The 26,078-nt window shown below is 52.1% G+C and overlaps 1 protein-coding gene across 9 annotated transcripts in view; it reads right to left on the reverse strand.

Annotated features, from left to right (window-relative positions):
* Window positions 1-12,466: 12,466 nt before the first annotated feature.
* ARNT2 (aryl hydrocarbon receptor nuclear translocator 2) overlaps window positions 12,467-26,078 on the reverse strand; it is a 169,149-nt gene continuing 155,537 nt past the window's right edge. For all 9 annotated transcript variants that reach the window (XM_014842659.3, XM_014842658.3, XM_070494241.1 and 6 more), the window contains 2 exons: window positions 18,274-18,410; window positions 12,467-16,750 (listed from right to left, as the gene is read on the reverse strand). In XM_014842659.3, coding sequence (XP_014698145.2) covers window positions 16,652-16,750; window positions 18,274-18,410 — 236 coding nt within the window. In that variant the 3' untranslated portion in view covers window positions 12,467-16,651. The remainder of the gene's footprint in view (window positions 16,751-18,273; window positions 18,411-26,078) is intronic.

Consider the following 26,078-nt stretch of genomic DNA (forward strand, 5'->3'; position numbering starts at 1 on the left):
GGAGATGAGATCGCAGAGTCTGGGGCTCAGACAAGAGCAGAAGGAAGTGGGGCCTTGCAGTTGGAGGCCGAGGCCGGGTTCACAGACTTCAGAGCTGATATCAGCCCGACTCTCAAAAAAAATTAGGCAGGAGACATTCAGCTTCCAGGTAAGGCGGAGAAACAGGGACCAGACTTATCCTCCCACCTAACTCAACTAAACACAGATAAAATATATACAATGGTGGTTTTCAGACACTGGTCATCAGGTGACAGAAGCCAGTGATTCCTGAGAGAGGGGAAAATATGAGGTGGGCACTAAGATTTTCCCAGATTGGCACCAGAAGAGAGTTTCTAGTTTGCAGGACAAGAAAGGAGTCTGGGCAGCGTCTGCCAGCCTCCCTGAGTCGCAGAAACAGAGAGGGAGTCCAGGAAGGCATGATGCTAGAGTCTGCAAGGCAAAGAGTGAGCGAGAAGAGAGCTGCACACACACACACACAGAGATAGAGAGGGACGGACGGAGCTCTGCAAAGGGCACCTCAAGTCTTCAGCAGAGTCCTGACCAGCGAATGCTCTCAGTGAGGAAACGCTCCAGGGTCAGGGAAAGAACAACCCAAAAGGAGCAGAGAGAACCGTGCCCGGGACACACACAGGGCTGGGAAGCTCACAGATCCACCAGCTAGGAGGGGAAACCTTGCACCTCAGGGGGCATCTGGGAGGATGCTCAGAGAGTGTTGTCTGATGAAAAGGGAAAAATTAGCCTCAGATTAAAGGCTTTTCTGATGCCTCCTAATAAATTTTAAAAGCGAGACCCATAGGATCAGCCTGTCTCCAGGTAACTATGTACCAGAACAAAACTCAATAATATTTGTAAGAATAGAAAAATATCCAGCATCCAGCAAGGGAAGATTTATGTCTGTCACCCAATAAAAAGTTCCCAGGCATTCAAAGAAACAGGAAAATAGGATCCATAATGAGTAGAAAATGTAATCAACAGAAACAGATCAAGAAATGACACAGATGATAGAATAAGTGGAAAAGGATGTTACATGCGTTTCTATAGTCAACAAGGCAGAATGAAGACAGTGATAAAAAGGGAACAGCAAAGGTAAAAAGAGGTCCAAATTGAACTTCTAGAGGTGAAAATACAATGTCTGAGATGAAAAATGATGTGGATGGGGTCAACTGCATGTTGGACACTGCAGAAGAAAAGATCAGTGAATTTGAAGACATAGGAAGAAACCATCCAAAAGGAAACACAGAGAGAAAAAATGCTGGAAAAAACTAACAGAACTCAATTTCAAGCAGCCTAATCTATGTATATCAAAATCCACGAGAAAAGACATTGGAAGAAATACTGGCTTCAGTTTTTCCAAATTTGATGAGAACTATAAGCCAACAGACCAAGAAGATCCGTGAATCTCAAGTGAAAGAAACATGAACTAAACACATGAAAGCACATCATGATCAAATTAGTTAAAACCAGTGACAAAGGGAAAATTTTAAAAGAAAGCAGAAGAAAAAAAGACCTATTACACACGGAAGAACAAACGTAAGAACGACAGCCAGGCTAAAGAGAGGCATCTTATAGTGATAAAGGAGTCAATTCATCAAGGAGATAGAACAATCCTAAATAGTTACGCACCTAATAACAGTGCTTAAACATACATGAAACAAAACTAAGGGAACTTCAGGTGAAATAGACAAATCGTAATAATGGAGATTTCAACACTCCTCTCTCAATAATTGATAGAATAACTAAAAAGTAAATTTGAACATCACCAAGTAATTTGACTGACTGGCTTCTACATAACACTCCACAAAACGACAGCAAATAGACATTTCCAGTGTCTGCACATTCAACCCTGCAGAGCAGTGCGGTTGGCCCTCAGCATCCTGGAAACCTCCCTCTCCACTGTGGTCCTGGCTCCCTCCCTTCCCCTGTGGTGAGGGGTCTCTCACCTGGGGCTTGCGGTCAGCTGTCCCCCGCCCCCCGTAAGTGTTGCATCTTCTAGCCCTGTGCAGTTGTGGTGGTGGAGATGGTGGCAGATGGAAGCGTCTGAAGGGAGATTCTTAGAGAATAGGACTGAGCCTCGAACTTCGTTGCAGTTCTTTGCGGTCTAAGACTCATCGGATGACTTTCCTTAAGCCTTCGCTCTGGCATTGAGGATGCCCAGCTGTTTCTGCCCCCCACCCCGCCCCAGGCCCACTGTTTTTGCATTCTGTCCCTCTGTTGCTCCAGCTGGTGCAACTGTTGTCTCTGCTCGTCCAGGTGCTTCTTCAGAAATCCACACATCCTTCCCTTGGCCTCCACTTCAGTCGCTGCTCCTTGCATTCCTGGTTATTTTGTTTGGGTCTCACACTTCTGAGATGGAGTATCTGGATTCTTGGGGAAGATCACGTGTAGTGTGTTGGACTGTGTCCCCCCAAAATATGTCCAAGTCTTAACCCCTGGTAGCTGTGCGTATGACCTTATTTGGAACTAGGGTCTCTGCAGGTTTCATTAGGTTAAAGATCTTGAGGTCGTCCTAGATTTAGGGTAAGCCCCAAATCCGACGACTGGCGTCCTTATAAGAGAAAGGCGGGGGAGATCTGAAACAGAGACACAGGAAGAAGGCCACGTGAAGATGCAGACAGAGCCTGGAGGTGTGTAGCTATAAACCCAGGGACATCAAGGACGGCTGCGGCCACCAGAAGCTCAGAGGAGGCATGAGCGTCCAGGGGGAACCCACCCTCCAACACCTCGATCTCAGACTTGTGGTCTCCAGGATTCTGAGAGAATAAATTTCTGTTGTTTTAAGCCCTCTCATTTGTGGTCATTTGTTGTGACAGCCTAACAGATGGGCTTGCTCCCAGATGGCATCCTGGCTTGGGAGCCCCATGGAGGCCACCCATGGAAGCCGCGCTCTGTCGTGACCGCTGCCCAGAGTCTGCCCAGCTTCCTCCCCTTCTCTGCCCAGGGACGAGCCCAGGTTTCGGCCACGCCTCCTCCTCAGGGTCCTGAGAGGGTCCAGTGAGACTGCAGGGGACCCTTGCGTTGGTTTTCCTTAGGGGAGACAACGTTGCTCTCCTCTGAACCTTCAGCCTCAAGGAGGTGGGGTTTCCTGCAAGGGACCGAGCTGCCAGGCGGGTTTGCACGAGCTGCCACTGCCCCTGGGTGGCAGACGGGTGGGACGTGCACGCTGACCTGGTCAGCCTCCTCCAGGTCACAGTGGAGGGGCCATTCTGCCCAGGGCCGATGAGCCAAGTTTGCCGTAGAAAACTGCTCAGCTTCTTGTGGGGTCTTTCGGGGTCTACTTCTCGGCCTTGCTCATCGAGAATGTCCGAGCGGAGAGGAGCTTTCCTCTCTTGCTAAAGCTTCTGGGGAACGAAACAAAACTCCTCTAACTTCTGGACCCCTTTCCCGGATGGTTCCCGGAGAACGTCAGCCTCCGTGACGGCTGCAGTCCCCTCCAGCTCTGGCCGTCCGCGGGCGTACACAACCTCATCAGCTTCCTCTTTCCTCTCCCGGGGCTCCGTCTTCCTTGCCAGCAAATGCTGGGGTCCTGGGCAGGTGACCAGACGTCCTAGTTTTCTTCATTTTCGGGACACGGAATTTTCACTGCTTTCGCAGTCCCAGGGAAACTGAGAAAAGTTGCTTTCCCTCATCCTGGGAAAAAATAGGGATCTTTGAGGACAAAGTCCTGTCCCCATCTACAATAACAAATATTACAAAAAATATTAATTTGTCTGTATTGCAAAGTAGAGACTAAATTCTTTGCGTGTATAGCTTTTAAAAAATATGTATTTTTGTATTTCTCTTTTTTTCTGAGAGAATAATGCAGCGTTTACACGGTCTTATTTATTTTACTGCAGCTCCGTGTCTGTTACAGCAGTGCTGTCTGAGGTCAGGTTCTCCAGAAGCAGAATCTAAGAGAAATATTCCTGCGAAAGTGATTTACCTAAGGAAACGCTGGTAGGGATGTGGCGCTTCCACCCGCCACCACCTCCACCCCATGATTGCACGGCTCTAGAAGATGCAACACTCACAGGAGACCCAGGACAGCCGACCTCAAAGGCTGAGAAAGGCTCAGGAGGATGCCCCACCCCATGAAGTGGGACTGAAAGGAAAAAGACTAAAGAAGCCACAATATCAGGCAAACAAAGTTTCCACAGAGGTTAAGTATGTCTCAATCCCATAGGGATGCTCTGGAGAAAAGACAAGTTACAATGTAGCGATGCCCCATCAGGGAGCAAGGCAGCTGGGGTACCTACGCCCTGGTACCCATCAGTCCTCGGTCAAGGGCTGTTCTTGGTGGGATGCAAAATCTCAGTCACTCATGGATCTATGTGCTTTGGCAAAGTAGGATCCCGTAGCCTGAAGACAGTCCTGTGACAGAGACTCAGATCCCAATGCCTGGGAGTGAAGACAGAGAGAGGTGGATGCAGGAAAGTGGGCAGAGGGCCTGCTGGCAGCTGCTTTGTCCCCCCAGCCGGGTGAGAGAGTCACGGGGACGTCTGTGGTCTGCTCAGAGGGTCTGTGCTCTCCCACCCCCACCCTGTGCTGACGACCTCTTTGTGCTGCAGCCCAGTCCCCTGGGACCCCAGGCCTGTGGTGTCTACAGGATCCTTGGGTCCAGGATGCACTCAGGACCAGCATTTCCATCTTGGCCCCTGCCACACAGCCCAACCTTTTGCCTTTCTCCTATTTCTTCTTTTTTTCTAATTTATCTTTTTATGGAATAAATTGGACATGTAACATTGTGTCAGTCTAAGGTCTCCCACTTCTTCTTCATCTGCAGATTATCTGTCTGGAATATGCCATCTTTCTATCACCCGGCCCCAGGCATCACGGAATTGTCTTCTCAGGTGATGGGAATTGCCTTTACCCACGGGTTTTCAATTCTTCCCTGTATGTCGCTCTTGAGGGATCCTTTTCAAGCCTGAGGATTCAGCTTAGTCTCTGGCTACTCTTTGTACCCCGCATACTTCCTGCCCCACCACACACACACAAAAGGAACGGTAGTTTTCTGGACAATTTCTACAGTGAAATCAGGGACACGGCTCGAAGACCCCAGAGTTGAAGTTTTTGTTCCCCACATCCTCCTGACCCTTGTCCTTTTTCCCTTTCCCTTTCCCACCCACCTCTACCCCCAGCCCATCCCTTTCCTTTGGGCTCAGCCAGTTTTCATCAGGACCAAATGCTAACTCTGCATCCCAGCTCTCCGCTGCCTCCCATCCTCTCCATCTACTTGAAGCAGACAGGAACAACACACGAGTTTAAACATGCCCATAGCTAGCAGAGAGTGGACGTCTGGGGCCTATCCAGAAACCGCTCTCGAGCCGCCACTAGTCATTGTGAACTCATTGCAGATCTGGACGGAGGGACCTGCCTCTGCCTGCTCTGCCGAATGCTTGGGCTCCAAAGTAAAATGAGTTCCTTGTCACTTAAAGATGGTTCACTGAGAACCACGTACTGTGCAGCATGCTGGGCAGAAGCTGATGAACAAGAACCGTGAAGGAGCCTTCGCCAAACACTGCCCCCAGCACCTCACCCCGGGTCCCTTCTCGCCTCTCCCCTCCCACCTTCCTGGGAGCCAGCAACCATGCTTAGACAGTCTCGTCACCCTCACCTGATGGTCAGGAAGTGGGCCTGCTGGTCCCAAGTGGACACTTCATTCCACCCTTGGAAAGTGAACGCAGGAAACTGAAACTCCAAGGTCTCTAGCATCTTCTTAGCATTCGGGATCCTCGCTCCTCACCCAGTCGATGTGACCGGGTGGCTCAGTGCTCTTCCACGGGGAGCTCTCAGAACCATACCTCTCAGAAGTGTAGTTGGGTCTACGGGATGGCCCAGGTCTCCACGAACCCTCATGGGACATCATCACCGACATAGCTCGGTTCCACAGGCTCAAACATGGCCAGGATGAAAACGTGGTAGCCACTTAGGCGTGTGGAGTTTCCACGAGGAAAATGAGTAGACATGGCTTCTGCTCTCCAGGAGCCCCGTGGGAGAGAAACGCTCACACACGGATCGATTGCCATGATGAAACTTCTCAACAGCCCCAGGTCACGTTTCTTCGTTTCTGGTGTAGATGTTTGACTCTTAAGCGAAATGTGTGGGAAGAATTAGGAGTCGTGCTGTAGAACCCGGGGCAGGCTGTGTTCCAGTCATCTTAATCCTGAGCCCTGCTGAGGGGTGGGTGGTGTGCCCTGTTTTCATGATTTATAAGGGTCTTAGGTTTGGAGATGGGAGCCCATTAAGCGCTTTCTGCAAAAGCTGAGTCAACAAGCTGTGAGCCCAGTGGGTGGCTCCGCTTCTGCTGGGCCCCCTCTGGGACTGGTTGGTGAAGTCACGCTAATCGGAACCTTATGAACTATTCGGCCATTCCCGGATGCCCCGCACCCCGTCTGTGCTGGTGCGGGAAGGGTGCCTCCACCTCAACCCTCAGCACTTTCTGCAACATCGTCTTCCCTTTGCTTGTCTCTCTCCCCTGGGGATGGGGCTCCTGTGGATGGGGCCGCAGCTTCCCAGTCTAGCCTCAACCCTGTGCATGGCAGGTGGCGGGTGCTCCACGAGTGTTTACTGAGAACAGGCTCAAGAGGGTTTTCAGGACAAAGAAGCTCACAGCTGTTAGGGAGGGGAGCAGGGAGGGAGGGATGGAAGTCTGGGTGCACCATGAGAATGCATGCGGTTCCTCCGGCGGCTGTATTCCCTCCCTGAATTCTGAGTATGTCCCACGCGCTTGACCCCTGTCACCTCTCCCTTCCCACCTGGCCCCAGTCACCAACAAGCATGAATTGGAATAAAATCTTTCCTTCTTCATCCTTTTCTATGCTCTGCACTTAAAAAATCACGAGTGCATATTATTGGTAAATTCAGGAAAACAATTACCATCGTTCTACCTGTGACGAGTATATTTTTATTTAGTTGTGTATTTTTTTAAATTTTTTTATTATGTTTTTCCTTTTTCTCCCCAAAGCCCCCCGGTACATAGTTGTATATTCTTCGTTGTGGGTCCTTCTGTTGTGGCATGTGGGACGCTGCCTCAGCGTGGTTTGATGAGCAGTGCCACGTCAGCGCCCAGGATTAGAACCAACGAAACACTGGGCCGCCTACAGTGGAGCGCGCGAATTTAACCACTCGGCCACGGGCCCAGCCCCTAGTTGTGTATTTTCAGGATTAAGACAGACTATGGGTGAAGTACTAGCCCGTGTCTGGGCAAGTGTTGGAATTTTATTCACTATTTCTCCCCGGTCCTCGCCTCGCAACACTTTCACCTTCCCATCCATCACAGATGTGGCCAGCTGTGGGTGGCACACTTCTCTTTTGTACCCCTTGGTGTCTGAATTCCCAAATATTTCATGATTTCAAGGCACGGTGGCTAACCACGTGTTTTCTTATTCTGACAATTTTTCTTATTTTTCATGATTTTATAAATAATATATATTTTGTAAAACAAATACTATTAAAAATTACGAGGCTAGAAAGGAAATTCAGCTTAGATTCCATCATGTGGATAGTGCCATTACTATATTTTCACACATCTTTTACCCATATAAATGCACACATAAATAATTTTACATACATGCAACGGGACCAGAGCAATTGTCCAGTTATCATTCTTAACACGTTTATTTTCATTTTTGTTTACTCTCTCTGCTTGCACAATCCAGGCGACCATTTTCTCCCCTCCAGATACAGCCTAATGTGAATATTCTATTCATTTTCCACATGTACACACAGATGAACGTACACAACTATGTACTCACAAAGGAAGCTACACAATGTGCTTTTTTTAATGTTCGTTTTATTAAAATGGATTAATACTATGTATGATTTTCTGATTATTGTTTTCGTTTGTTAATATATTGAGGTAAGACTAAATAATATTTAATAATATAGACGTTCTCTAATTCATTCATGCATTCCTCTATTAGTGGGCATAATTTAGACTTTTCTCCCACTACAAAACATTGCTGCAGTCAACATTCTTATACATCTACCTGTATATTTCAGCTTTTATTTCATTAGGAAGGATGTCTAGGATTGAGATAGCTAAGTCAAAGATACATTTATTTTTAATTAATTGATATTGCCACATTACTCTCAAGATAAGTGGTAAAAACTTACATTTCTACCGAAAATATGTAAGAAAATTCTTTCCCATGCATTCTTACCTGTCGTAGGTATAATCACTCTTTTATGCTTTTGCCGATCTATAGGGGGTGTGTGTGTGTGTGAGAAATCCCATTTCATTGCTACTTTATTTTTTTATTTATTTATTTTTACTGAGGAAGTTTCTCCCCGAGTTAACATCTGTGCCAATCTTCATCTACTTTGTATGTGGATTGCTGCTACAGCATGGCTGATGAGTGCAGTAGGTCTGCACCTGGGATCCGAACCTGTGAACCTGGGCTGCCAAAATGGAGCACACTGAAGTTAACCATGGGGCCGGCCCCTCATTGTTACTTTAATTTGCATTTCCCTGACTTTTTAGTGAAATTAAGTAGCTGTTTTCTCATTTACTGAGTTATGTTTAATTATTATTTTCATTATACAGCAGACTGGTTTCATCTTTGCTCCTTACCAAGACGAAAGAGCCGTGTAACATTTTGTCATAATTTCTTCAGATACTTTTCCTCCTCCCTTTGTTTTCAATCAACACCTGTCTCTCTCCTTTCCTCTTTTCTCTCTTTCTTAATCTGTTTTAAGGAATTCAACATGACAAGCCACTCCTGCATCTCCTTCCCTCTCTATCCAGAGTTGTACGTATCAGTCCATGAGCGTCTTTTCTATGAACTTTTACTACATGTCTATTCCTGCACAAACAAAATGTGTGATTGCCTTGAGTTACAAAAAATGCATAGCATTTTAATTCCATATGATATTTTTAGAATCTTTGCATGCCGCCACAAGGTCGTTTTCATTGCTGCAAGATGTTCCTTTGTGTGACTACATCAGTTTGTTCGCTTCTCTAGTGAAGAATGGTTGGACAGTTCCCCACTTCTCACTAGTGTGAACAGCACAACATATGTCCCCTTACATGTCATCTTGTGCACACATAGGAGGTCTCCAAGGATAGACACCAGGAGTCAGCTTTGCTGAGTCAGAGGGTTTGTACAGCTTAGATGTTCCCGGATGTTGCCTAACATTTTCCGCAGCAATTGTCCTGTTTCCCACCAGCAAGGGAAGAGTGTCTGTTTCCCCATATCCTCAACAACAATTGTGTTATCAGGTTTAGCAAACAGAGTGACCGAGTTATCTTGTTCTAATTTTCCATCTCCCTTAATGACCAGTGTCACAGTTGACGGTAGCAGATCCATCTTAAACAGAGTCAGAGCTGCCTTTCCAGAGACAGTTCCTTGCCGTCTTGAATCTTGGACGGGGCCCGCACGGCCACTGGGTGACAGGCCATTGTTTGGGAAATTGGCGGGAGAAGAGCCATCCTGATCATGAAGACTGAGCATGGTGGGCTTTCTGAAGATGGAATCAATAGTCAATCAACGTTCAGCCAAGACTAGCTCTCTGCCTCCAGGTCCAATTAACATTGTTTGTAATACAACCTCCCTCCCTTAAAAGCCCTGGACTTTTGCTCCCTAGTGGGACGCTATTTGGGTTTCTCACCTGCATCTGTGCTCCCCGAATTGCAATTCTTTGATCCCAAATAAACGCCTTGCCTCTTAAACTGATTTCTGCTTTTGCAGGCGGACACTAGGCGGGTGGGCCTCTCCTAAGAGATCTAATGCCATTTGAGTTTCTATGAGTTAACAGTTCAAACCCTTTGGCTATTGATTTATTGAATGGTACTTTTCTTATTGATTTTATGAAGCCTTCATATATTCTGAATACTCTCTCTGAATACCACTTTGTTGGGTATATAAATGGCAAATATTTACTACCTGTTTATTGGTTGTCTTTTCCATTTCTTTAAGCTGAATATTTTTTAGTGAGTTCCAACATATCCGTATCTTACTTCATGGTTTGTGGTCTTTGTGCCTGGTTGGAGAACTCCTTCCCTGACTTGATTTCATGAATATATTTACCTAGACTTTTTTTCCTAAATGTTTTATAGATACTGCTTTTTAACATTCAGTTGTTTTCATCCGTGTGGAATCTATTTTGTGTTTATTGCATAAGATAAGGATGTAAGTACTTGTTTTCTTATGTGTTTTTCCCCCCAACACCATTTATGGGAAGTCTATCTGGTCCCGTGATTTGCAATGTTGCCTTTTCCAGATAACAATTTCCTTTCCGAATGTGTGTGTATTTCTGGGTTCTTTGTTGTGTTCTGTTGATCTAGTTTCCTATCTCCATGCCAACCCCACACTTTTAATTATAAAGCCTCCGAATGCCTAGTAGGTTGAATGCTCCATATTTCTCTACCTTTTCTTCTTCTTCTTCTTTTATATCTTATACAACAAAATTTATTAGATATTATTTTTCTTTTTTTTCTTCCCTATGAAACTCAGGATCACTTTGTCAAATTCCACAAAAAACTCTCCCCTGGTTATTTTTACATCAACTTAATTTAGACATAATTTACACACAATACAATTTAAAGTGCCCATCTGAAGTGAACAGTTCGATGAGTTTCGTTATTTGAATACATCTTCGTGCCCACCACACAGTCAAAATCTAGAAGCTTCTCGTCACCACTGAAAGTTCCCTTCAGCCTCTCCCTGCTTACTCCCCACCCACCTCTCCAGCTCCAGAGCCACTGGTTTGCTTCCTCTCACTATTGATTGGCTATGTCTTTTCCAGAGTTTCATAGAAATGGAATCACACAGTACGATTGTGCCTGGTTTCTTTTGCTCTGCACGATGTTTCTGAGATCTGTCTATGTGGTTTCTTGTATCAGTACTTTGTTCTGTTTCTTTGCTGAATAATACTCCATTGTACATATATATCACAAGTTGTTTATCCATTCCCCTGCTGATGGACATCTAGGTTATTTCTGGTTCTTGGCTATTACATATAAAGCTTCAGTTAATACTCCTATTCAAGTCTTTGTGTGGAAATATCTTTTCATTTCTCCTGGGTGTGGAAAGGCTAGGTCATAAGGTGAGTGTATGCTTAACTTGACAAGAAACTGCCCAACTGTTACGCAAAGTGGCTGTACCATTTGACGTGTGGGGTTCTAGTTGCTCCATATGCTGGACAACACTTGCTATTGTCAGCTTTTAAACTTTAACCATTCTAATGGCTAGTGGAGTTAGAATGGTGTCTCATTACAGTTTTAGCTTGCACTTCCCTGATGACTAATGATGCTAACCATTTTCCCATGTGCTTATTTGCCACTGCGTATCTTCTTTGGCGAAGTGTTTGTTCACATTTTCTGTCTGTCTTGTGCTGAGCTGTTTATTAAGTTGTAAGAGTTCTTTATGTATTTTGGATACAAGTCCTTTGTCAGATACATGATTTGCAAATGTTTTCTCCCAGTCAGTGGCTTATCTTTCCATCCTCTTTTTTTTTGGAGGAAGATTAGCCTTGAGCTAACATCTGCCACCAATCCTCCTCTTTTTGCTGAGGAAGACTGGCCTTGAGCTAACATCCATGCCCATCTTCCTCCACTTTATATGTGGGACGCCTGCCACAGCGTGGCTTGCCAAGCTGTGCCATGTCCACACCTGGGATCCAAACCAGCGAACCCCGGGCTGCTGAAGCGGAACATGTGCACTTAACCACTGCGCCACCGGGCCGGCCCCTCCATCCTCTTAACAGTGTCTTTTGAAAAAGAAAGATTTGAATTTTTAAAATCAAATTTATCATTTTATTCTTTTATAGATTATGCTTTTGGTGTGGCGTCTAAGAAATCTATGCTTAACTCAAGGTCATAATTTTTCTCTTGCGTACACTTTAAATATGTGCAGTTTATTTTATGTCAATAATAGCTCAATAAAGCTGTCAAAAAAATAGCAGTCCTAGGTGTTTGATGGAAAAGAGCTTTCAAATTATTTTACTCTGCCATTTTGCTAGATTCTAAATGGTCTTCTTTCAACAGAGAAAGATTAGAATTTGTAAGCATTTACCAGAGGTTTGAGCATACTAAAATGCTAACTTAATTTTGAGAGAAGTTAAAAAAGAAAATAATAACCGCGTTTGAAGAGGACAACGTATACAGGGTTTTGGAAGGAGACCTGAGATGAAATCCTGCTTCTGCCATTTCCTTCCTGTGTGTTCTTAGAAAAGTCACTTAACTTCTCTGACTCGCAGTTTCTTAATCTATAAATCAGGAATAATAAACACATAGCATAGGTTTGAAATGATTAACAAAAATAGCATTCGCAAACAGCCTTCCAGAGAGCCTTGCCTAATACACCAGCTCAAGAATTACTAGTTTCCTTTTTCATCTTACATACTAGACCCCCCGACAGGGTCATTTGTCACACTTTCCTGGCTGTGACACAAAACAGTCCTTGGGAAGGAGGCATGCGAGATACAGCCCACACCCCAAGGGCTGGTTCCATGAATTGTTCAATGACAGTGTCTGCCCGGCTAGTCATCGTTCAGAGCAAAGTCAGCTTTATTGTCATGAAATTTTAAAAGGCAGTTACATTAGTTACACATGTACACAACTGACTTAATCACCGTTAGTCATCAACGACATTCAAACACAAATGGTGATTTACCCACAGCACAGTGCACATCCATGAGGAGAAAAGTTAGGAGAGAAAGGATGAAGCGCTCCAACGGTCCCCGGAAGCCACTCTGTGAAATCTCTCGTTTCTGAAGGAGAACGAGATGGTGGCAGGAAGCAAGCCGCCCTGGCCCAACATAGCCCGCGAGACCTTTGTCTGCACGTCCATGGCCAGTGCCCCGCAGGCTGTGGCCAGTGCTCGACCACGAAACCAGCTTTGGCCTGAGACCCAGGTGCACCCACCTATGAGAACTAGCCTGCTCCCTGGCGGGGGCCCCTTCATGTTTCCCAGACCCCAGGCCATTGGGAAAGGGCGGACACGAGGTGGCCCCTGAGCACACAAGACGAGGATCTGGTGGGGAAGGCAGGGGGGTGGACCCTAGCAAGTCAGGCCACAGTGACCTAACGACCGGCCCGTATTTTCTGGTAAAACAAACAACATGTCTATGCTGACTTGTTACTGGCTAGCGCTGTCAGGTCACCCGCTTGGTTCCGCTTGTGTGATGGGTCATATCTGTCAAGGAGCAGGTGGGTGAGTGCTCACGGCCCAGCAGAGCTCATCTGCAGCCCTGGGTGCCAACGTGGGGGAACGGGACCATCAGTCACTTCCCCGGGCCTGCCTCATCTCCGCGCTAAGATCAGAAGGAACGCTGACACTGTCAAGTGTGGCCCGTCTGGGGAACACACGGCCCCTTGATCAGCATGGAAGGTTTAAGCTCCCCGACGGAAGTGCCATCAACTATTAGAATCCTCCCATTATTTGCAACAGGTATCCACGACACAGCAAAAGGGTTGAATTTGATGTGTTGGAAAGCGGAGAAGAATGTGGCTGTTTGGATGGTTCTGTCACTCCCCACCCAAAGCTAAACGCAAGACTAGTGGGAAGCACCATATAGGGTGAATGTTCTAGAACCTTCTTCGCCACTATCATGGTCACTAACCAAGTCCTAGCTGAGCCTCAACGTGGCTGTGTTTCTGTCCTCGCCAGTGGCTCAGGCAGCCACAGCGTGGGAAGCCCTCTGCTTGCTCAGTTTGAGGAGAGCCAGCTAAACTCTAGCGGATGCGATGAGGCGGGATGAGTATGTGAGCCCAGAGCCAAACCCACTCCTACGGGCCTCTCCCCTTCCCAATCCAGCTCCCACTCCACCTCTAGTAGGAGAGGAGTCCAGGCTGGGGCACGGGCTGAAGGACAGGCTGCAACAGGGCCCAGGGCTCTCCGGCCTCCTGGCTGGGCGGGACTGGCATGGGGGGGTCCTCTTCCAACCTGGGATAAATAGATCCTCTAGGGCTTTCATTCTTACTCCAGTTGGTCTCAAAATTCCTTGGGAAGAGAATCCCTTCGGTGTGGGATCCTCCCAGCCTGTTTTCTTATTGGCCACGTGACGGGTTCTGAGAGGGGGACAGAAAAGAGGGAACGCTAGTGAGCCCGTCAGATTCGAATCAGAGTCCCTGCTGGTGCTCCTGGGCCAACGCTGGAAGGGACGAGGCCCAGCCTGTCTAGTGATGATGCGCCCCAGGACGTGATGTGCGCTTCCAGCCCCCCAAAAATCCTCGTCTTCCAGGGCTAAGAACTGAGCTGTCCTCACCCCAACCTTTGTTTACGTGAGGGAAGTAACTGAAAGGTCGTTGGGAGCAAGGCTCTTCTGTTCCTCTGCGCGTCCTCCTGGCCCAGCACAGACCTGATATGTGGGAGGCCCACAGCCAGCATGTCTACCTAGCGCACGTACCTAAGAAAATCACCAAGTTCTTTCCAAAAAACAAAAGGAGAAAACGAACATAAAACCCCCAGAACTTCCACACTCACAGGCTAAAGGCCACGGAAAGCCTGTTTTCACTTACCCGAGAAACCATTCTTTGATCCGAAAGCTGTTTTTGCCCTATTCTTGGAAATAATTATGTCCACTGCCTGGGGCAAGCTCGAGGCTGCAGAGGCAGAGGTGGCCCCAGGGGCAGGGCCGGCCGGGGAGCCCCTTCTGGGTCTGAACTGTGGGCTCTGGGGGTCTCCACCACCAGCCTTTTCCCTGGAAGCACAAAGGCTCCTGAGGGAAAAAGGATGGCACGTGTATGTAAACCCAAGACCCAACCTCCACTGTCCACAAAAGGATTGAAGTCGCCCTGCAAACGGACGCCAGGGTTAGTTTACAGTCTAGGAACGGCATCGGTATGCTGCCCAACAACGCTGGATTTTTACAGGGGGAGCATCCTGCGCACGACTGGGCACAAGGAGTCAGACAGACAGGGCTGGCGTTGGCACAGAGCTTCTAGAGGGTCAGAGCAACGTGCCCTGGCTACGTCCTACCTGTGCGGCTCGCTCTGCACTGGGCAGTCCAGGACCAGCTCCACTGCCCAGGCCCAAGGGGAGGGATCCATGGGGGCTCTGAGCCAGGGGCTGAGGACGCCTGCTGGAAGGGGCTCTGGGAGGAACACAGGGCCTTCCTGGGGGTGGGCTCCCCCTGCCCCGAGGAGCCCCGCGTAGCTCATCTCCCCATGGGAGTCACGAGCTGGTGGGACTGTCAGGAAAAGAGGGAACAGAGAGGCTGAGTGAGCCCTGCTTAGTGGGCAAGTGGAGGGGCAAAGCTAAGGAACAACAGGGGACGGATTCTTGAACTAATCTCCTCAAATCGGAGGGAAACACCTCGAGCCAGGGGCCACGGACTCAGAGGTCAGCTGGGCGGAAGTTTCTAAAAGTCAGCTCTTACTCCCGTCTTGAGACTGCCTGAGGAATTCAAGGCCCTGGTGAGTGCATGACAGAATCAGAACCAGAACCAGACCTGGAACCATGTCTTCTGCCCACATGCCTGCACTCTGCCCCTCCCGGGTCGCCCTTGCTCCTGGTCAGCTGAAGAAGGCAGGCCCGACTGGCCTTAGGGACGGGTTTCACTTCCCGGCTCTGCGGTGGATTCATGCCCACACCATCCCCTGGGCCACTAAACAGGTGCACCCCCCCAGGCTGGTCCTAGGGAGCGAGTCTGCGGGGCACAGAAGTCAGGAGGCTGGGTGTCCTGCCCACCCCCCTCTACAGAAGGGCTCTGTGACCTCAGGGTGGCCTCCCTCAGGCACTGGGTGGGGACGATGGAGCAAGGATGGGCGACAACCAGGAAGAGCTGTTCCTCAGACCCAGTGAGAGAGGGGCGAGTGGTCTCCTGGGGTCTCCCGTAGGAGGGGGGCTGGTTTCTCTCAGAGGAGGACACCTCAATCCACACCGAGGGGCCTGGATCACAGAACTGACCCATTAAAGTGAGCAGGTTCCCAGCACTGACTCTTGGGGACACTGGGGTGTGCCCACTGCTCCCCCCGACCTGTCAGCGGGGCGTCCAGACAGGGGCCAAGCTCCCCCCAGGCAGGGAGCTGTGAGCTTAGGGTGGGGGCTGCACATCTGGGGCCTCGCTCCTTAGCACCCTGGATCCTAGACACTCACTCGGGCTGCACATGACAGACGTGGGCACGACACCTCCATCAGGATGGGGATGCAGTCACACGGCACAGAGCACACACGGGCCACGGCATTGGGGGCGCACAGCCGGACCTGGCCAAGCTGGAGGCTGGGGGCAGTGTCTACCTCCGCATCCCCATGCTCCTGGTCCCCAGCTCAGGGGACAGAGGCTGTGCACCTTGCCGCCTCTCCTGACCCCCTGACCCCGCCCATCTGCAGACGGTAGAGGCAGAAGGGACTCACTCCAGTCTCCTGGGCGGCCCGGTGCTGATCGGCACTCTGGGCTGTAAGCGGACTTTTTACAGTGAAATCGTCCATCACGAGATTATTCACAACCAGACTTCAAGGACCCAGCAGGCTCAGCTCCCAAGCACGCAGAGAAAATACAATAAACACGGCCGACCCCCAATGTCTACTGGGGTTCCTGGTCAGGGGCCAGGCAGCCGTGGCCGTGGGCGGGAGCTGAGTGACGCTGCACCAAGGGGGACACGGGGGTCGAGGCGCCTTCTGCTGGGGGGTCCTGGCGCCGGGCGGGCGGGGTGAGGGGGACCCGGTGCCCATGGTTGGCGATGTCACCGCACGGGTGGCGCTGCCCGGCGGGGGCCTGGCTGTGCCTGCAGCTACTCGGAGAAGGGCGGGAACATGCCCAGGTCGGCAAAGTCTTCGATGTTGTAGTTCCCGGTGCCCTGGGTGGGGTCTCCTGGCATGGGCAGCATGTCCTGCAGGGGAAGGAAAGAAAGCCGTGGGGGAGGCAGCCCACTCTCCCGGCACCGGGCACCCCCGGAGCTCAGCCTGCCCCGCCACCTCGCAGTCATCCCTCTACCGGGCAGCCCAGAAATATGGGGGGCCCCTCAGAGGAACCCGCTCAGGGTCCTCAAATGTCTGAGACCCGGGGAGCTGCTCCTCCCTCAAGCCGTCTCCAGCAGGTCAGCATGACCTCAGGAGGCAGCCCTTGTCTGTGTGAAGCCGAGCCAGGACCCGGGGCCAACAAGAGCCCCGCTGGTGGGGAGAACTCAGCCTGGCAGCGAGCAGTGCACACAGTGATGATCCAAAAGTATGGGAAACGCAGGGCGGGGAGGGGCGGAGGGAGGACGGAGAAGAGGAGGACACCTGCGGGGCCTGTCTGCATCGCTCTATCAGGGCGGGGCCAAACTCCTGCCCGGCTAGAACTCGCTTCTCACAAGTCCTTCAAGCTTTCTGCCCTCAGAGTCCTGATCTAGCAAATAGGAGTGGCTTATGTTTCAATCCTCGTGGCAGACCTCCCAAAGTGTGTCCTGTCGAATTCGCGGCCCAGGAGACACTCTGGGAGAAAAGGATTCTGTGGACAAATAAGTTTGGGAAATAAGGCATACTTTGTCTCCCCCTTAAAAATTCTCAGTCTGCGTTAGTATCATAAAGGCTCTGAAAAAGTCCCTCAGTCAAGAAACTGAATAACTTTGTTTCACCAGCGTTTCACAAACTTATTTGACCGAGAATTCTTTGTAGCATCGTGACCATTAAGAGCCAGGTTGGGGAATTCTGTCAAATGCGGCTGCCGTGAGGCCCACGGATGGGCCAGGGCGAGCCTCACAGGAGGAGGAAGGGGAGGTCAGGCCAGGGCCTGGGTGAGGCACTTCTTTGTGCCTTTGGGAGGATATGGCCCCTTGGGGACCTGGAGTGACGTCTGGGTTCTAGACCTTCGTCTGTGACAATGCTGCTTGACGTGGCGGGAAAGGAGGCTGGGGGTCCTGGAGAGCCGCCCCTTGAGAGGTGGGCTATGATGCTAGGAGTCTCAGAAGCCGCCCACTTGTGCTTCCTGCCCCTTCCTTGCTCTGCAGGGCAGGCCTGGGGCTCCGGCTGGGACAGAAGCTGCTTCTCCCTCATGCAGGCCTGGCGGGGTGGGCCGAGCACCTGCCGAGGGACAGGCTCGTGCCCCATGTGGAGCATTCCTCCAGCGGGAGCTTGTCTGGTTGAAAGTGGAGCCAAGAAACCCCCCAAGGGGGCGAGTCCTGCTCTGCGTGGCTGTGGGCGTGGGCCTGGGGGTGAGCTGGGAACACCCCCCACCTTGGGGCTGCAAGGCACCTGGCCTCCCCACCCAGCAGCCAGCAGCCCCATCCTGTGGAACCGGAGTGGAGGAGCCGTCCACCCCAACCTGCTCGGCTAGGGCTCCGCTCGCGGGTGGGCCAGAGCTGCACAGAGACCGAGGTGAAGAAGCAGAGGAGAGGCAGCGGTACCTCGGGAAGGCGGTGCTCACTCAATTTACCTGGAACACTTCAGTCTGACCGGGCTGCTGGTGCGAGTGCTGCTCGCCGCTCTGCTGCCCGTGGTGCTGGCTCTGCCACTGCGACCAGACTTCCGACGGCCGCCCCTGGAACTGCCCGCTGCTCTGTCCACTCTCAGCTGGAAGACCCGACGGACAGGACACGGCCTTCAGGAGCCATCCCGAGGCTCCACGAGGCCCGAGAGCCATGGCGGCCCAGGGGGACCATGTGTCTGGGGGCGCCTCCACCCAGAACTGGCCCCATGTGTTCGCCGACCCGATTCCCACACTGACTGGTGGATGATAAGCCAGTTTTGCCCCTGAGAGCCAAGTGGGTGAGAGAGAAATGGGAGCTTCCTGCAGAGTGGCGAGGGGCCTGGGCGGGCAGGGTGGCTCTGCTGGGAGCGCATCTGACAGGTGACTGGGGGCTTTAAGCCTCGGAGCCCCCATTGCCCCTCGTGACCACTAATGGGGCATGTCGGTAGGCTTGGGAATGCCCTGTCCTTGGCAGCATGGATGCGGGCATGAGAAGGGAGAAGCAGTCCTGCCACTCCAGATTCTCCCCACCCCGTCCCCAGCTGCCCTTTACTGGCCCCACAGGACGATGGGTCTCCCCTCCACTGCACTGGCCATGGCCACCCTCACTGCCTTTCCAGTAATTTGGCTGAAGCCACAAATGGCATTCCACAACGTCCTTCCACAAAGGCCAAGAGCCCTTCCTGCCCGCGTCATTAGCCGAGGATCCCTCAACACCAGTCGGTTTGGGAGGAAAGGCATCTGGAAGCTGCTCAGACAAGGAGATGGGTCCCTTTGTGGGTTCAGAAAATTCATTCGTAAATGAGAGCAACCTTGCTTCTGTCCACACTTTACAGAGAAGACTCAATGGAAAAAAGAAATAGGAGGAAGCAGCAGAATTTCGTCTACAACATTTTAAAAACTCACCCCAAGAGGATTTGTTTATACCGAGGCTCAGCAAAAGCCCCCAGGAAATTTTCTTCTTCTTCCAAAGCATTCAACAACATCCTGGAGGCGACAGGCTCTCTGTCGAGCTCTGGATGGCGGGACAGGCTCCACCTTGCTCTTTGCAACAGCCATGCTGACCACAGGTGACCCCCCGACTCCTGCCCAATCGGTGGGCACTGGGTTAATCTGAGCCAAGGCTAGAGAGTGTTCCGGGAGACTCCCTCTCTCTCACACACATGCCCTTCACACACTGCCTGACACATAAGGGCTCCCCTCCCGCCTGACACATAAGACTCCCCTCCAGCCACGTCCCCTTCTCCTTCCCTCCAGCCTCCAGCTTCCAACGCCATCCACACACACGGCATCTTCCTACTTTCCCTCCCTCCTCACCCCCTGCCATCACCCTACAGCCAAGTCCATGTGTGCAAGCCCAACCCCGCAGGCCCGCAAAGACCTCACTCAGTCCCTCCCGGGCACTGACGCTCCTGACCGCCATCTCTCTGGAACTGTTCTGTTGACTTCTAGGACCACATCTGATTTGGCTCCACGACCTCCCGCACAGCCCGTTCTCCGGTGCCCCCTGGTTCTCTGCACGTCTCTGGCCCTTAGCACGTGCTGAAAGCAGGGCTCTGAGCTAGACCTTCCCTTTCATCAGCAGACAGGATAGGGCAGCCTGGTCCATCGCCATGAACTGGCTGAGTCACCGACTCCCGGAGCTCCTGCGCTGCCCGGGCTCTGAGCTTGTGTTGTGCATGTGCTGGGAAACAAGACAGTTCCCACCTCGGCGGCTCCCAGCGCGGGTGGGAGAGGGGTTAGGGAGCAGCTCCATAGAGCTGCGAGCTGTCACAGGGGGACGCAGAGCTAGAAGACGCTCCAGAGGGACACATGACCTTGTCATGGCGAGGCAAAAACGCGTCCCAGAGACTTCAGCTGAGACCAGAGGGAGACTAGTTAGTAGTTAACCAGGTTAGTAGTTAACCAGGTGCAGGGCTGGGAGGTGGGGTTGAAGAGCATTCCAGACATAAGGATCAGTCTGTGCAAAGGCTTGGCAGTGAAGAGGGCGTGTCCACCCAGGGACTGGCAGGTGGCTCCCGATGGATGAGGCTGGAGCATGACAGGGCCGGAGGGCGAACCAGGGCTCAGGTCCCACACGAAGGGGCAGGTGTCGAGACAACAGAGAACCGCCAAAGGTCTCTAAGCAGAGGCAAGGCACACACGGACCTGCAAGTTTAGAAAGGCCCCTCCCCAGCGGGTGAGCAGACAGGAGGGGAGGGAAGGGGCCCGAGCAGGAGGAGCTGCTGTGGTCATTCTTGCAGGAGAGGATAGCTGCCCGCACCATGGAACTGAGTGAGAGGCGGAGGGCAGACAGATCTGAGACGCTACAGAATGGAGGTGCGGGACACGTGGACTGGCACTGCCTGTGCCAAGGGCGTGGGTAGGGAGAGCGAGGGATGACCGACTCCGCCTCAGGTGGTCTTTACACAGTCCTGGTTTCTCTCCCAAGCTCCAGGGCCCCGTCTCTGTGCCTCGGAGCGCCTTTAAGTGTCTGAAGGCCCCTGGGCTCCTCACACCTGAACTAGCCCCTCACCTCGGCGTCTGGTCAGAGAGGAAACCCGCGAGTGCCGACTCTTTCCTCAAACTCGCTCCTCACGTCCAGTGCATCTCTGGATGCTGCTGAGACCCCACCCCCCAAACACCGTCTCTCACCCCCCGTCTCCTGCCCTCCGTGCCCACTGCCACCACCAGTGCTCTGAGTTAGCCCTGCAGCCAATCTCTCCCAAATAAATCCACAGCCTAATGGTGTCTCTTCCTGAAACAGCATCCACTTCTCAAAACCTACCGCAGCCCAGCGCCGTCTGTGGAGGAGCGTCCACGCTCCTCAGGGCTGGCACACAAGAGACCCTGCAACCCGGCTTCTTTTCAGACCTCGTCTCCCACCTCTTTCCTCTGTAACCCCGGCTGCTTGTACCCTGGTCACACAACGACAGCTGGACATTCCCCAAACACCACCGGCCGTCACAGCTCTGTGCTATTGCACATGTGTTCCCTCTGCAACGTCCATCTTCGCTGTCTCTGCGCCCGGAGGATCCTACTCATGTTCAAAGCCCTCTCGCGTGTGGCCTTGCACGACCGTCTCTCTGTTCCTCTTTCTTCTCTGCTGGCCTGTGGCACCTGCGTCATCTCCTACGACAGTGCCCATCACGCTCTACAGACTTGCCCCCAGGTCCTGAGCAACTGACGGCCAGGGACCATATCTGTGTCTACCCCAGGCTCTACTGAGCACAGTGCTTGGGATGAAGGAGGCTTCCAGAAGTATTTGCTGAAGGGAAGAATAAAGGAAGGAATGGAGGAAGGGAAAGAGGGGGGTAAGAAGGATGAAGCATGAACAGTCCATAAGCTTTAATTTCTATTCCCATCCGAGGCCTCCTGGGATAGTCGACTTGTGATGAAACAAACGCACATTCTCTCCTCAGTCCTCCTCAGTGACAGCCAGAGACAGGGTGGGGCGGACGGGGCTGAGGACCAGAGGAAGATCAGCTCTCTATTTGTGTCTGTGTGATTCTATTAATTACAGACACACGACAGCAGGATAAAAACTCCTAAACTTCTAGGAAGGGAAGTGCTCCTCTTAAATGTTTGCATTAGGAAAAAATCAATTACTGGATTGCCTTAGAAATGGCACAAGCTACTTAAGGAAGGAGGGGAAGGACTTAGCATTTCTGGAGTGCTGATTATGTGCTAGGCATCGTGCTGGGTACTTTCTGTACATTATCTCATTTCCTCTTCCCTCTGACTCGAAGAGATGGATCCATTTTCCACATTTTTCAGATAAGAAAACTGGGGCTTGAAGATGTCAAGAAATTTGCCCAACTCCTTTAGCCTGTAAGCGAGCCGCGTCTGAACCTAGCTCTTTCTGACACTGAAGCTCACGGGCATTCATTTCGTAAATACGAGGTTTATGTTGATCCCTACTATGTACCTGACACTGAGCAGTGCGTGGGGGACACAGTGGCGATCAAGACGGGCCCAGTTCATTGAGAAAGACAGGTGAGTAACTGGATAATTAGAAGCGCTAAGAGCGCTCATAAGGGAGCACAGGTGGCTCAGGAGGACATGGAGCGGGACCCAACTCAGCCCCGAGTCTTCCTAGAGGGGTCACAGGCAAAGCCACCATCCACAGAGTGAGTTCACAGCCGTGTGACGGAGAGTGAAAGGGGAAGGCTCTCCTTTTAGCTCTGCTACTAAATGCATTGGTGACCTCTCTAAATAATGCGCAGTAACTACGACAGAACCTCTCCAGGATGACAGAGCGTCATGGGGCCTAAGCCTAACCCTTGGCCCGACTGTCCTGCGCTGCAGACGGATGGTGGACAGGGGACACACACGGGCTGCCCCCAAGATGCACCCATGAGCTTCTTTGTGGAAAAAGCCCCAGTGGTCACCAACATCCTTATTGTTCCCACAGCCACGTGTATGGCTACAAACTGTGAGCTGGGCTCCAGCCACGCTGTGCTTCCTCTGTTCCGTTGGCTTCCTGAGCAAAGTCAAGGCTGCAACAGCCCTGGCTGGATGCACCGGCCACCTGCCAGCCCAGGGGCCCAAACAGAATGTGCTCTGGGCTGCCACCACCTGGGCCAGTGGCGTGGGCGGGATTTTGTCTCGAGGAGCTTGTGGATTCCTGGGTTGTAGAGGCAAGGGAACGACATCTTCTTTTCAAACAAATTTTTTTTCTTGGCGCTCAATGCTGTAATTTCACTCTTGCTAAGTGACATTTTTCCTCATGAGAGTCATCAGACTCAGAAATTTCCCTAAGCTTCAAGGCTCATTGGAAGTCCTGCTCAGAGGTCCTGTGTGGTCCGGCTTGGCTCAGCGGTTCTCAGCCAGAGGTGTCTGTGCCCCCAGGCGACACTTGGCTATGTCTGGAGACAATTCTCAAGGTCACAAAGGGAGGATTGCCAGTAGGTGGGGGTGGGTCAGGGAGCCCACTAAATGCCCACAAGAACAGGATGGCCCCACAACAAAGAATTATCTGGCCCAAAATGTTGGCAGCGGCAAGGCTGAGAAACATGGCTGGTCAAGTCGGCCAAGAGCTGATGGGGCGGCTGATTCTCAGAAACGCCTTCGAGGCAGAGGACGCCATGCACTTCTCGCCCAAGAACACACACCACAAGGACCCCTCATTTCCCCTCATTTCTGGCTAAGACCTCGTCTTTCCATCACTAACTAGTAGGCATGGGAAGGTCTATAATGCCCTAAAATTCGCTGGTAGGAAGGCACAGGGCTGAGTTTGGGGCAGGAGCTGGGAGATGAGGAGCGTGGCATCTGGAAACTTCTCAGGTGGCTGAAACACTGTTACCTGCTGGGCCGGGCAGGGCAGGCCACGATGGACATGGCCTGTCAAGGAAGGGCAACGATGTGCGGGAAGTGTGTCTTGAGCTTTGTGAAAGATGCTCGTCCTCAGAGCGGTCAGTGTCGTCTGCAGTGAGCTGATCTGATCTGCGTTGCCTGGCTGTGACTCACAACAGGTACGAATGAAACACTCTGGGCGCGTCTTCCTAAACAGAGGAGCACACGGTGACCAAGAAGCCACGGGCGCTGTGAGTGTGCTGGCCGAGTCATTTTATCCGGGAGCACGCCGAGGAGACGGCAGTTAATGCAGACCCAGCACTGCGGGGGCAGGGACCATGCTCAGAGCAAGCCCGGGCACGGGGGCCTGGCCTGCCATAGCAGCGCGGAGGCCCCGTCACCCAGCACCCTTGTGTGCATTTCTCCAAGAAGCATGGTGGTATCGGCAAGCAGAGGCTGGCAGTCACTGAAACAGAAACTGACCAATTTGGGGATTGAGGTCGTATAAATCTCGGCCAGTTATCAACTTATCGCCTCACAGCTCCCAGGCCACCCTTCTCTGCCCCGCTTTGGGACACGGGAGCTGGACCTGTGAACGTTCCTCCTCTGCCGGCTGGTGTGAGGTCAGCTTCGTCCACAGAGGGCGCTGGGGACACGAGACAGGCCGTGGAGGACGTGGTTCTCCTCTGGGTCAGGGTTCTCCCTCCACAGCGTGTCCACCAGCTGCGGGCAGGGGCCCGGCCAGCAGTCTTCCTCAAACTCTCCATGGCCTGGCCTGTGGTTCCCGGGACGGTTCCTGGTCCACCTGCGCCCTCTAGCTGGCGGCTGCTTCCACTGACCGCCGGCAGCCCACAGCCTCGGGCCAGATTGTCCACCACCGCAGGTCCTGCGTCTGCGGCAGACACTCCTCCGACAACTGACCTCAGGCTTTGTGGGGGGGCCTTTTCCTCCAGGTCCTTAGCTCCTTCCTCGTCCACTTCCCTCAGCCTTCAAGCTGGAAGCCAATGCCCACTTTGCTATTCCTGTCTTCCTCAGGGTCCTCTTTTACCACCTTTCATCAGTTACAAAATCTTTGTATTGAATGTTCCCTGTTCAGACTGCTGCTGTGGTTTCTGCATCCTGCCCGGACCCCGACTGACACACCTTTCCCGCCCAGCTCGTTACGGGAACGACCGCTTAGACGTGTCCCTGCTTCCAGGAATGCACTGGGTGGGTTTCCAGTTGTGCGTCTGGATGCTGCATTTCAAGCGACTAGGTTTTACTGTGATGGAAACTGAAACTAAGACTGGAAACACAAATGCGATGGTAGCATTTTTCGAGATAACTCAACAGACCTGACGTGGGAGAAACGCCTTGGACTGACCCCTGGAAGCCCCTGGAACAGATCAACACGGGCTCCCAGGAGGGCTGGGACCAGGCAGGGCCGCTGTCTCACTCCGCGTGTGAACTCAGCGCACTACGCTGCCCTGAGGAGTCCCGCTGAGGGAGAAGCACTGTTCCAAAGTGGCCTGTCACACTTCCCTCCCCTTGACGGCAGCCGCTTGGCCGTCAGTGGGTGATGGTCAGCAAGTCCGCTCGGCAGGCATTCCCAACCCACCCCACTCCAGCCAGTGAGAAGGAGGTGGCAGGATCGACTTTGCAACCTCTCTGGGTTGAGGGGTGAAGCCAAGGACAACTAGCTGAGGGGTTGTCCTGGGGGTGCTGCCATGCGTGTAGCCCTCAGGCCCCACCAACAGGCCCCAGGCCCAGCTGTGTCGCCCACACCCTCTGAGAGCCCCTGGGAAGCCACTCGGATCTGCACACTCGGGGCCAGGGTGTGTGTCCCCTGCAAATGTAAACGCTGCCAGGTGTTTTAATGGTTTGATGTTTATTTAACAGTTAATGAGACTGACTGTTAATGGAGCTGGCTCGGCCCCTCCTCCACTCACCCGTTCTCCTGTGTCCTCTCCCCTGCACCCCTTCCCACTGTGCTCCACTCCGGAACACCCACCTTTGTCAATAAACTGCCCCTCAGGTCCTCTTCCTAACCGCCACCCTCTTCCCTCCCACCTTCACCAACACCCGCCCCTCCCTCCACCAGGGCACCACCTCCTTGAAGCCCATTGGAGCTGAAGCTGCTTGTTTTATCCACAGATCCCATGGCCCACCCTACTCTCTGGCCCTGCACGCCGCTGTTCTCCACCATGATGTGAAACGTGCCCCGTCTGCCTGTGCGGTAGTCATCCTGGGGGCTCCTCATCACAGACGATGCCGACACCATGCCCTCGAGGTCGTCCTCCCATCCTGGCCCGAGCCTCCATTCCCGCTCGCTCCTCCTCTGCTTTCTGTCCCCACTTCCTTGCCTGCTCCCGCCTCCACCGTCTGGCTCCCAAAGGCACGCCACCAGCATCCTGTTCTACTATACTTCTGCGTCGAGCTCCATGAACAAGACAGAGGCCACGGGAAGCCTCTCAGTTCCCCTCTGTGTCCACTTACACTCTCCTCCTTGCACTCATTGA

This window comes from Equus asinus, chromosome 2 (assembly GCF_041296235.1).
Source record: "Equus asinus isolate D_3611 breed Donkey chromosome 2, EquAss-T2T_v2, whole genome shotgun sequence".
Classification (NCBI taxonomy): Eukaryota; Metazoa; Chordata; class Mammalia; order Perissodactyla; family Equidae; genus Equus; species Equus asinus.